The following is a 12,837-nucleotide window of genomic DNA, read 5'->3' as shown; positions in this document are numbered from 1 at the left end:
GTATAAGATCCACAGGCTATAGATTCTGAAGTTTCATGCTAGAGTTGAAACTTATTTCAGACTCACCCCGACTTCAACGTGATCCGAGCCTTTTTCGTCTTGTTTGTGAAGAATCTCAAAGTAGTATCGTCTGGAGGCCATGAGACTAAAGGAAAAAAGTTAACATTATGAATTCTTAATGGATTTCATTTGTAAAGTAAGCAGTGCATTTTCATTATTTTGTCATCATTATCTTAACATGCAACGTATCACATCATATCATAACATTGTATCGCATCATGCCATATATCAAAAATTATTTCAACTTAAATCAACATTTCATGTCCATTAATTACGTATTTGGCAAGTAGTCATGTAATAAAAGGGATAATGAGCAGTCATACGGTCATCTTTGCAAAATAAACACCAGCAGAACTCCAACACAAACTGGAGGTGGAATTCATCTGTTTCTAGAGACTCCGCAATCTCTTTCTTCTCACATAATAACATAAATATTTGGACATGAATTATTGATTTGCAATTATTTGTTAGGTAGCCGTGTAATAAGCAGGATAATGTACAGTTAGATGGTCATTATCACAAATTAAACCCCTTCAGGGTGATACAATCTGATCACCCTGAAGGGGTGTATTTTGCGGTATAATATAATATATTGTGAACTAATGATCAACCAAATATGGGTTTTTTAATGGCCGATGCCGATATCCAGAGAACAGAGTGGCCGATAGGCCGATACAATGCCGATATATCACATGGTTTAATTTAATATAGTAAATAACAAAAACATAAAATTGCTAAAACAAAATTAATAAACTCTTATTTAGCACTATATTTACTCCATTTCACACAAAACTTTAACTTTGTAAAAAAAAAAAAATAATAATAATATTGTATTTGAAAAAGTAGATAGCAATTTCTTCTGATTTCTGTTTAGTCATCATATTTTAATAATTAATTTGCCAATGAAGAAATTGTTAATATATTAGGAAGAAGGAAATAACAGTACACACAGTAGTCCAGCAACCATGGATGACATGTGCGCATTAACAATTGCATTTTCTCAAAAAACACAGAATCAAAGCAATTGTACATACAGTGCATAGTGAATAAGACATTTACTCATACACATGAAGCGCTTTTACTTTGAAGTTGCACTCATGTGTTCGTGCGGATCCAGCGCGAGCAGTAATCTCCTGACAGTTTAAACGGCCTGGATCGTCTGCTTGGATTGTCACGGACTGACTGTCATGATTTGTGAATCAGAGGAACTTTTGATCTGATCCTGAAATTTGGATTCTGGCTGATAGAATACGTGCTTAGAAAGATAGTAGATGAGTGCTCGACAGGAAGAAAACGATGGATTTTCACGAGGTTCGTGAATTACATCTGTTTAAACAAGATATCTGCATATTTGCAGATGGTATATAATAGAAGTTTTATTGATATTTGCCTTTTAACATTAGAAAAGTGACAGGCAACTGTTGAGGAGGCTGCTGAATGTGCTTCAGAGGAAGATTTATGAGCGCACCACAGGATGCTGGATCTGCTCATGTTCTGTGAGATTTGTGTATTACATCTGTTTAAACAGATATGTGCATTTTAGCAGATGGTATATGATTCGTTTTATTGATATTTGCCTTTTTATCATTAGACAATAGAGTTAAAAGTTATAGGGAACTGTTCAGGAGAGAGAGGGAGAATGAAACAGGTTCAAACACGTGTTTGATATGCGGACCGTTTAAATGACACTGTGTTGCACACCGGTCTATTATTGTAGTAACACAATGGCACGTAACAACAAAACAAACCTTGACTGGTCGTTTACATGTCTCAGTCGCTTCACATGGAAGCAGCCGATTCTCAGCGCCCTCAAGAAACAAATCGGCCAAATAGGAAAATGTATCGGCGGATGTGATAATTTAAAAATTCAGAATGGAATCAATTTATTTATAAATTTGTCTTAAAATCTGGTTTGATCTTCATCTAAGTTACAATAACGAACAAACACAATCAGCTTGAACTAATAACACACAAATTAATGTATTGTTCTTGTACATATTGAATACATCAATCAAACATTCACAGTGTAGGTTGGAAAAAGTATGTGAACCCCTAGGTTAATGATGTCAACAAATCTAATTAGAGTCAGGAGTTGGCAAACCTCACATCCAATTAATGAAACAAGATTGGAGGTGTGGGTTAGAGCTACTCTGACTTATAAGAAGCACTCAAACATTTTGAGTTTGCTATTCACAAGAAGCCTTAGCTGACGTGGACCATGCATCATAAAAAAGAGATCTCAGAAGACCTATGATCAAGAATGGTTGCTTTGGATAAAGCTGGAAAGTTTTACAAAGTTATCTCGTAGAGCTTAGATATTCATCTGTTCATAGTTAGAATAATTGTCAATAAAAGGAAAGGATTTATTACTGTGTCTACTCTCCCTAGATATGGCCATCCAGCTAAAATGATTCAGGTTACACCACAGAATGCTTAATGAGGTGAAAAAGAACCCTAGAGTGACAGATAAAGATTTGAAGGAATCATTGGAACTGGTTAACATCTCTGTTCATGAGTCTACTATACAGAAAACATTAAACAGCAATGGTGTCCATGACAGGACACCACATAGGAAGCTGCTGCGTTCCATCAAAAACATTGCTGTGCGCTTGAAGTTCGTAAAAGACCACCTTGACAATCCACAACGCTACTGAAAAAATGTTTTTTAGACTGATGAATCTAAGGTTAAATTGTTTGGGAAGAACACACAGCACTACATATGGCGTAAAAAGGGCAACGCATACCAACATAAAACATCATCCCAACGGTGAAGTACGGTGGAGGGAGCATCATGATTTGGGGCTGCTTTGCTGCTTCGGCACCTGGACCGCTTGCAATCATCAATGGAAAAATGAATTTCCAATTTTATAAAGATATCCTACAGGATGGCTTGTCAGGGTGGCTTTGCACAACTGAAGCTTAGTAGAAGTTGAGTGATGCAGCAGGACAATGACCCTAAACATTGAAGTAATTCCACTACAGAATGTCTTCAAAAAAAGAGAATCCACCTTTTGGAGTGGCCCAGTCAGAGCCCAGACATTAACCCAATAGAGATGCTGTGGAATGACCTCAAGAGAGCCATTCACACCAGACATCCTAAGAATATGGCTGAGCTGCAGCAGTTCTGTAAGGAAGAATGATCCAAAAAAATTCTGAATGTTGTGGAAGTCTAATCCAAAGCTACTGGAAACATTACTAATTTTTACTCACCAACTTGATCTGTCACTCTTAAATCATACTGCTCCAATGCCATTTATTCATAACAAAATGAGATTTATAAAACCACATTCAAAGCCATTTTACAATAGTCGATAAATGCACACCTTTGTCTACACATACTGTATTAATGCATCAACTTCACTTTGTGCGGGAACTGTTTATTTGAGTATTATTAATAATACATTTCACAATTTATTGAACAATGGGGTCTTTTTATCATATTTCTGTTTGCCTCCCTTTTAATAAAAAAGAAAAACTATAAATTACTGAAGGCTGTGCGTTACAGTGATTTTATCACTGTTAAGGGTGTTTAATGCACTCGTTTGTGTTGTGCTTAAAGGAAAAGTTCACAAAAAAATAAAAATTATGCTATCATTTACTCACCTTCATGTTGTTCCACACTCATGATTTTCTTTCTTCTGAGTAAATGATAGCATAATTTTCATTTTTCTGTGAACTCGCCCTATAAAAAACACCAATTTCCCATGGTAAAATCAACACACAACCTCTTGTTGTTTATTCCTTTATTATAATTTTTTTTCCCGTGTAACATTTACATGTGATAATTACTTTATTTTGTGTTCTCGTGCCCTGGCTATCTGAGAGACGATATTTGCAACACAATGTTCCAAAACAGTAAATTTGCTCATGTATATTCATGATGGCTGCTAATGCATGAAACATAATTCAGCTCAGATGTGAACGCAAATGTCTTGTTTGCACCATTGGGCATATGAAATATAGAGCAAACAGAAGAAGGGAGAACAGGCGTGAGCAAGGAATGAACGGAAGATTAATTGAAAAGAGAAAGAGATGGAGAGACCTCCTATCTTTCACGACACAGTGATGAAAAGAAACAGCAAAATAACATCTTTCACCCAAAAATGACAATTCTGTCATCATTTATTCACCCTTGTTTCTTTCCAAACCCGAATAACTAATTTCTTCCATGGTACACAAAAGGAGAAATTCTAAAGAATGTCGACACTGCTCTTTTTCCATACAGTGGAAGTGAATAGTGAATGAGACTGAACATTCTGCCCTATATCTCCTTTTGTGTTTTGTGGAAGAAATAAAGTAATATGGGTTTGGAACAACATAATGGTAAGTAAATAATGACATCATTTTCATTTTGGATGAACTATCTTTTTAACTGAGAAGGAAGTAATGAAAGGAAATGTGTGGAAAAAAAAGTGTGAGACAGACTGCAGTAAAAGCAGAAAACAGACGCTTTCAGCGGGAACAGGTGAAATTCTCAAGATCGTGAGTGGGCTGAGGTTCCTCAGATTTAGAATTATGGTCAGAGGAAGGTGTCTGTGACAGTGCAATTTCCTCAAATTCACGCCAACTGATTCGCTCTGCCTGTCTCATATGCCACACTACAATCAATCACAGCAGGTGTTCCGGCTCCATGCCAAAAAAAAAAAAAAAAAACTTCATAAAATGGAGAATGATGCAGCTTCCCTATCAGTCCCATACTCCATCAGATAGGAATCTCTTTCTCCTTAGATCATTGCTCTAAAACCCACCTTGTCTACGTTTGTAGACATGACAGGTGTGCTCCCGACACTTCAATTTTTTATGTTCAGTTTAGGTTAGGATTCAATCTTAGAATGTAGCTGACTATATAGATAGATGGTCAGGCAACTCACTATATTGTAAACACTAGCACAGTGGCATAAGCTGAGACACGCCTTTCACAGGATGCTTTTACTTTATCGAAATTCCAAAAGAAAGTGAGAGAGAGAGACGAGGCACTGAAAGGCTGTGCTAGTACAAGAGGTGCTGATAAAAATGGGTGTTGTGGTGTTGTTGTGTCCTCATCATTGTGCAGCGAGGGATAGACGGCAGTTCTGCTGGATTTATGGCAGCAACATTAGATGCCTCATCACACTCTGTCAGCACTGCTCAATTTTTATGCACCTTCTTTTAACCACAATACTCGGTAGCTTGAAGTGATGATAACTGAAGCGTATGTCATCCATAAAAACTGATCAAATGACAATTTACCTTACATTTAGCAAAACTTGCAATGCAGCACTGTATTGAAATTCTTCATTTGTCTTTTTCTTCTTCTTTTACAAACTTTTCTGCAAAATAAGGAATGGCCAACGTATTGTTTAACGTACAGACTTTGTTTCAGCGGCTATAAACTTCCCAACAATAGAGTAGCGTTTTAAAGATATTTAAAGACTCTTATGTAAACCGATTTCATACCGTTTTATAAGTTATGTAAATCTCCTATTGATTTACAGCGACTTGGCAAACTCTAGGGATTAAATTTGGTGTAAATGTTATTTGCCCCTTTACATGGATTGAAAGTTCAGCATTCAAAATCGAACTGCTGGCTGCCTGGTGATGATGTCAGCATAATTTTTGCACTAGGAATTATGATTGGTCTTTTTTCCACAACTTCCTTCAGAAACTGCAAATCAATTTGGATTTCATATTTCAAATTGTTAGTGACATCAATCTTTAAAGTACTTTCGCTGATATTCACACCATAATCGGCCTGTTTAATCAGTTATCCATTCATTAATATCAGGTGTACTGATAAACGGCTAAATCTCTAACAAGTCTCCATTTGGATATGTTTCCCACTTTGTCAACAATAATATTGTCATTATTATAATAATTATTATTAATACAGTATATTCATCATGCATGTTTTATTTTATTGTTGTAGTCTAATACAGATGCAACTAACAATTATTTTAATAATCGAATAATCTAACAATTACTGAAATGACTATTCAGGCGATTAATTATTTGCTCATAATTAACAATTCAGCTTGTGCCTCGAGTTAAAAGGTTGTATTAAATATGTGCTCGCAATTTTAAATGCCCAATTCCCACTACTTAGTAGGTCCTCGTGGTGGCGTGGTTACTCATCTCAATCCGGGTGGCGGAGGACAAGTCTCAGTTGCCTCCGCTTCTGAGACCGTCAATCCATGCATCTTATCATGTGGCTCGTTGTGCATGACACCGCAGAGACTCACAGCATGTGGAGGCTCATGCTACTCTCCGTGATCCACGCACAACTTACCACGCGCCCCATTGAGAGCGAGAACCACTAATCACGACAATAAAGAGGTTACCCCATGTGACTCTACTCTCCCTAGCAACCGGACCAATTTGGTTGCTTAGGAGACCTGGCTGGAATCACTCAGCACACCCTGGATTCGAACTCGTGACTTCAGTGGTGGTAGTCAGCGTCAATACTCGCTGAGCGACCCAGGCCCCTAAACATGTGCTTCTTAAAAATAAAAGGCAAAAAGGATGGCAGTATCTTTTAAAAATACCTCCAAATGACCTTCACTGAATTACAGGGAAAAAAAATACTCGAGGATTTTTTAATTCAGTTAAAAAAATAAATAAATCCTATTCTTATAAAGTATTTGTGCCTTGTGTTCCATTAAAAATGTCTAAAAATCCTTAAAACAAGAAACATTAACCTGAGAAGCAACATACAATATATTTAGACATGTTTTCAGAGAACATATCTTGAATATAATTTTATTTTGTACATAAGGGTAAAAGTGTATTTGTCGACAATTTTTTGTTATAATAAAACAATAACTGTCGATGGCTTTAAACTATCACCAGAGCAAACCCTACAACTGAAGCATGTCGTAGGTGTAATGTTTGGAGTTTCCTCTGAGGTAAAGGTTAGAAAGTAAGTGTGTAGGAGTGTCTCCAGAGGTGTGTGTGTGTGTGTGTGTAAGAGAGATGATGAATAGAGCCACAGTCAGGCTGAGAGAGAGATAAAGAAAGAGAGAGAGAGAGAGAGAGAGAGAGGACAAGCTACTAATTGTGTGACTAATTGCAAAAACTGACAGTCTCTCAGTAAGTGAGTGGAGTCGAGCCCAGTCACAAAGATGAATGTGAGGAAGAATCTAACAACCCCATTACCGTCACACTCTGTGCCAACAAGATCTGTCACAAGTCCCCCTCCCCCCACAACATTTGACCAAAAAAAATATGGTTCCACACTATGGCTGCTGCAACATCAAACGTAAGCAATAACAAACTTTATGATGCAGCATTTAAAAGAACAGTTCACCCTTATATGCCTCTGCATATTTAAACTGTGTTGCAGTGACAAGACATGCGAGAACTAAAGGTGTTTGATGTCATAGACGTCAAACCTGGGCTGATGTGTCTTGATGGTTTAAGTTTGACTTTAGACTTGGAATATAGCGTCGTATGGACTACTTTTTTGGAGCTTGACAGCCTCTAGTCACTATATGCTTTCGGAGAGCTGCATAAACATTCTATAAAATTTCTCCTTTTGCGTTCCATGGAAGAAAGAAAGTCATACAGGTTTGGAACGACATTAGGATGATAGATTTTACAAAACATTTTAGTGTGAACTATTCCTTTAAACGATGTGCTCTGAGAAATCAAGTTCTTCACGAATAGAGCAGGCTTGTGACTTTGTCAATAATTTAGATTGTGTGATGGGTGCTCAGCAGGCATATTACCTCCCTTTGCAGAATAAAGATTAATACCCAGAATGCCATGATTCCTCTACTGACTGCAAATTTGGATGAATGCTTATTGCACATGAGTCCTGATTACAGACGCTATGTAAGATGCTATGTTTAATTTGAAACAGCATTTGTAACCCATTTTAATTTTGTACTGTGACTTTGTAATTCCAAGTTAAATGTTTTATCCACTTAGAATCAATTGGATTGTGAAAAATGGTTTCTATATAGTGGTTGGAGGGAAGGGGTTAAAAAATAAAGAGTGCTTGGTGATGTCAGCCAAAAAAAAAAAAAAAAAAAAAGTTTCTTTAAAATAATATGCTTATAAATTGTTTATAATAAGACCAGGGATGAGTTTTTTTTTTTTTTTTTTTTAAAGTAAAGAGTTAATTTACATGAACATTAACAGGAATTAAATCAAGGCTGTGAGGGGTAGTTCACCCATAGGTACTTATGCATAGCTGGACTATCCATGACAGTAGAAAACCCTTGAGGAAGGGTTTATGCATATGCCCACTATAGTGCCCCCTTGTGGCCATTGTTGAGTGTAATTTGATAACAACATAGCTACTGTAATCTAATTACTTTTTAGTCAAAAAGTAGTGTGACACATTACATTTTAAATTCTTGAAATCGTATTACAGTTACTGGCTTTCACTTAAGTTCATTACTTGGGTCACAGATGTCTAAAATATTATCATTTATATAGAATTTAATCCATGAATTATGTTCATATGTATGTCTATTTGCGCTTGTGTGACAGCTAAAGGGTTTAAACCCCCTAAAAAATAGTTGTAAGGGAAAAACAAGTATATTACTTGCGTGTAACAATGAAAAAGGTATTCCTATGGTATTCGGTCATTTTTGACTGAAATAATTGTTTTAAATGTAATAAAAATTGTTTCCTTTATCTGAGCAGTACAAGACTTGGTGACTTTTCCTCCATTTGCCATCTGAACATACAAACAAATTGGGCTTGATTAGATATGTCTAAAAAAAAAAGTGTCAAAAAAAGAAGTGTCACCTTTGGTATTCGCGGTCAATACTGAGCAACAATTGAAAATGAATGAGAAAGGCCAAAAAACAGAGCATTTTTTTTTAATCTGTCAAATACAAATCAATAAATCAGTCACAATGAAGAAAAAACCAGACAGAAATTACAGGTTGAGACTCTAAAACATCCTCAGTGCAAAACATACACACTCACTCACTCACAAACACACACACACACACACACACACACACACACACACACACACACACACACACACACACACACACAAGAATGAACTGGTGAGACAATGACACAAGGGCTGCAACTAATGATTATTTTGATAATCGATTACTCTAACGATTATTAGAGTGTTTATTACATTATTTGGCGATTATTGCAATGATTAATCATTAGCTCTTAACCGATTATTGAGCTTGTGCTAAATACAACTTAAAAGGTTGTATTAAACGTACTTACTAACAATAAAGAGGACAAAATCATCTTTTAAAAATACCTCTAAATGACATTCACTGAATTAAAAGGAAAAAATACTTTTTATTAAGTTTAATTCAGTAAAGAAATTCACTGCAAAAAATCCTATTGTTATCAAGTGTTTTTGTCTTGTTTTCCATTTAAAATTGTCTTAAAATCCTTAAAACAAGATACATTTACTTAAGAAGCAACATGTAAGATATTTAGACTTGCTTTGAGAGAATGTCTCTTAAATATAAGTGTATTTTGTATATAAGTGTATTTTTTCAGTTGGTTATACTTCTGCAAGTGCAGTAAAGACAAAATATACTTATATTCAAGATCTATTCTATGAATGAATGCATCTTTTTTTTTAAAGGATTTTTAGATATTTTAAAATATTTATATTTGTAATATTATATTCAGTATTCTCAGATAACAATCTTCTGCAGGATAGCTGCCAAAGTAAATGTACGTTGTTTTAAAGGAGTTTTAGATATTTATATTGGAAAACAAGCCAAAACAAAAACAAATCAAAAACTTATTTTGTTTTTTGACTACCCTCTCTCACATTTTTGTTCACTTCAATCCATCTTTAACTCTCAAAAAAACAAACTCTCTCTTATTAATAAAGCTGCGTACTGCTAATTGTTTTCACAATAAGAAATTAACAGTGACATTTATTATGATTCAATAAGTCGCGAGCCATCACGTTATAATCTAGCTGCATTAAGTGTGCACGCACGAGGGATGAGCATCCCCGTGACAGAGTGTGCATCAGCTGGGTGCAGTTTCAGTCTCTCCCCTTTAGATCGGGACACTTTGCGCAACTCATAGAAGAGGCGCTGACCGCACAGAGAAATGCCAGTTTCAGAGTTTGTAGTTATTTACATGATCTGCTTCCATATTATTTGAACTTTAATAAAGCTATAACGCATTAAATATAACTGCATTAAACATGTAACGCCAGGGTGTTTCCTTTAAAGATGCTCGACACACAAGTTTTGCTTCAGCGGAGTGGCAGCTCCAGCTCCATTTATTCCACAACAAGAGTGCTTCTGTATTTACTGATTTTGTATTTTTGCATTATAATTCCCTCATACTTTGTGATCTACATCACCTGAAGCTGTGAAAGTTTAGAGTGCATCTGGACTGTGAGCTGTGTAATTCTTCCTCTCCTCAGTCAGGCGCGTGCTGTTCTCGCACATCATCATTAGAGTTTCGTATGATCTCATGTTACGTTAAATGATATCAAACGACTATTCGACAACTAAAATTTTTTTCGACAATTTTTTATTGTCGATAATGTTGATAACATCGACTAATCGTTTCAGCCCTAAATGACATTGCTTTTTTTACATTTGTCAAATAAAACCAATAAATCAGCCACAATGCTAATCATACACACTCAGAAATTAAGGGTTGAGACGATAACACACTCACAATGCAGAATACATGCACGCACGCACACACACATAACCAGGGCATCAATAAGTGGAGCTCTGCAGCATCTTTTGGTCATTGTTGGCATTACAAGTAATCTGTTATTTTCCAGCTGATGACAGCAATCTGACAGGCACACATACATACACAAAAACACACACAAAAACACACACACACACACACACACACACACACACAGACACACATTTGCAAATACATTTTTACTACTGAAAGTTTGAAATTGCAAAACGTTTACTCTGATATTCCTGTTTTATACTCTAATTGAATTGAATTTCTGTTTGTTGATGTTCATTTTCTTGACATTATTATGCATTTACTTTGAGATATTAAATTGTTATGTTTGAAATATATTATTGGTAGAAAAATGCTTATTCTGTGTTTTCTCTTTGTAACACCATGTTCAGGTTTGATGACAAGTATAATGACATAAACTGTCAAATCAATTTTAAAATGCTAAACTTTGACAAATAATAGTTTGATAGTGTCTAAATATATCCAAATGCATATCTTGTGATAAAATATAAAATTAGGTTATAACAAGCCATCAGACAACACAGTAGGAGGCTACAGCCATCTACTGGCTGTTACTGACATGACATGGTCATGTTATTTATATTTTGTTCACCAGATGGCAGCAATCTGCCTCCAATTTTTGTCACATTCTCATATTTTCTTCATGTTTCAACTTATAGAGGTGTAGGTTCTGAATTTTTTTTTTTCAACAATTTGCTTATTGTTGTTGTTAACATCAACAACAAAAATAATGTCAGTTTGATACATGCACTTATACTTGAAAACCATGAACAAAACTATGCAAGACAAAAGAAAATGCGATCAAGGCTACATTAAATACAGGTTACGTTTATTTTTAACCACATAATATGCAATGTAAAATCTTGGTCCTGAAACAAAACCATTTGACAACCACTGGCCAAGAACGTGAGTCAGATCTAGTGGCATCCATCTCTGAATCCTCCCTCTGGTGCTCTTCCTTTTTAACAGCCATTACGGCCACCTGGTCTTCCCACACACCATTTGTCATCCAATCATAACATTATTCAATTGCATAAGCAGGAATAATCTAATGGAAAGCCCATCAGAGACTTCATCATCATTCACATCTCAAATTCATCACAAAAGAATGCAGACTAAACAGGTATCAAATGAGTTCGTCTCTATGGAAAACACTTGGTGTTTGAGCTATCAAGCTCAAGTTTCCAGATATAACCAGACAAGGAATACAGCTCCTTGTATCCCATTGACCCCTCAAGAGAACATCTCAGGAGGTTTCAAAGGAACATTCAGACATCTACAGTATGGTACATGCTGGTCTAACCTGGTCTTAACAGCAGAGTATGGCAAGGACCTTTTATAAAAACTAAAGACTCTTTCTTCTAAAAAAGGTACAGAGTCATGCTTCAATGCCACTTTGAAAATATTATGCAAATTTACATTTTCCCATAGTGTCAAACTAGCAGTTGTGAAGTGAACATATGGTGAGTAAACAGTTGTTGTTTTTTTTCCACTCAGCACTGAACGATGTTTCAACGCTTTCTTGATCTACAAGAGGGTTGGAGTTCTTTGAAATGAAAGAAGGTACTCTGCTCAAATCTGTTCAACCAAGTGAGTGCACTCTCAATGGATGCAAGCAGAGAAGTCTGTCTTTTCTTGTTTAATGCTTGATGCAGCATTAGATAAGATGCATTATCTGATCAATGCTTTGTAAGAGTGGAAAAGTCTCACAGCTGTTACAGCACAATGGACTATCCTGAATAAAAAGCAAAGTGCTTAACCTTCGATCAATAGCTATCATTTCCCCTCTATTTTTCTCTCTTTAAAAGTCAATCACGTCATTGATTTATGATCATAGTAATCAAGATAAACTGCATTACTGAAAATCTTAACAATGACTTATTTATTCTCTTTCATTGGTAGACAAGCCCTGCATGTACTTCTCTGCTACACAGTACGCAAAAAGTAGTATGTCCAATGAGGTGGATGTCCGAAACTGAGCATTCAGTAGGTGCACAATAGCCAGATGGTATATTTCTTCTGCTGAGATTCTGAAGAGTCTTCCAACAGTGGACACCATCAGCTTTGAAAGAAAAAACATTAAAACAGATAAGCCTAACTAGCTTG

The 12,837-nt window shown here is 35.8% G+C and overlaps 1 protein-coding gene across 1 annotated transcript in view; it reads right to left on the bottom strand.

Annotated features, from left to right (window-relative positions):
• The window catches only part of LOC127435661 (N-acetyl-beta-glucosaminyl-glycoprotein 4-beta-N-acetylgalactosaminyltransferase 1-like), a 217,485-nt gene that overhangs the window by 46,169 nt on the left and 158,479 nt on the right, over nucleotides 1-12,837 (bottom strand). The window contains exon 8 of the mRNA XM_051689294.1: nucleotides 67-145. Coding sequence (XP_051545254.1) covers nucleotides 67-145 — 79 coding nt within the window. The remainder of the gene's footprint in view (nucleotides 1-66; nucleotides 146-12,837) is intronic.

The sequence above is a fragment of the Myxocyprinus asiaticus genome, chromosome 46, assembly GCF_019703515.2.
Source record: "Myxocyprinus asiaticus isolate MX2 ecotype Aquarium Trade chromosome 46, UBuf_Myxa_2, whole genome shotgun sequence".
NCBI classification, from domain to species: Eukaryota; Metazoa; Chordata; class Actinopteri; order Cypriniformes; family Catostomidae; genus Myxocyprinus; species Myxocyprinus asiaticus.
The sequence above is the reverse complement of the archived record's forward strand: the minus strand, read 5'-3'. Positions and strand labels throughout refer to the sequence as shown.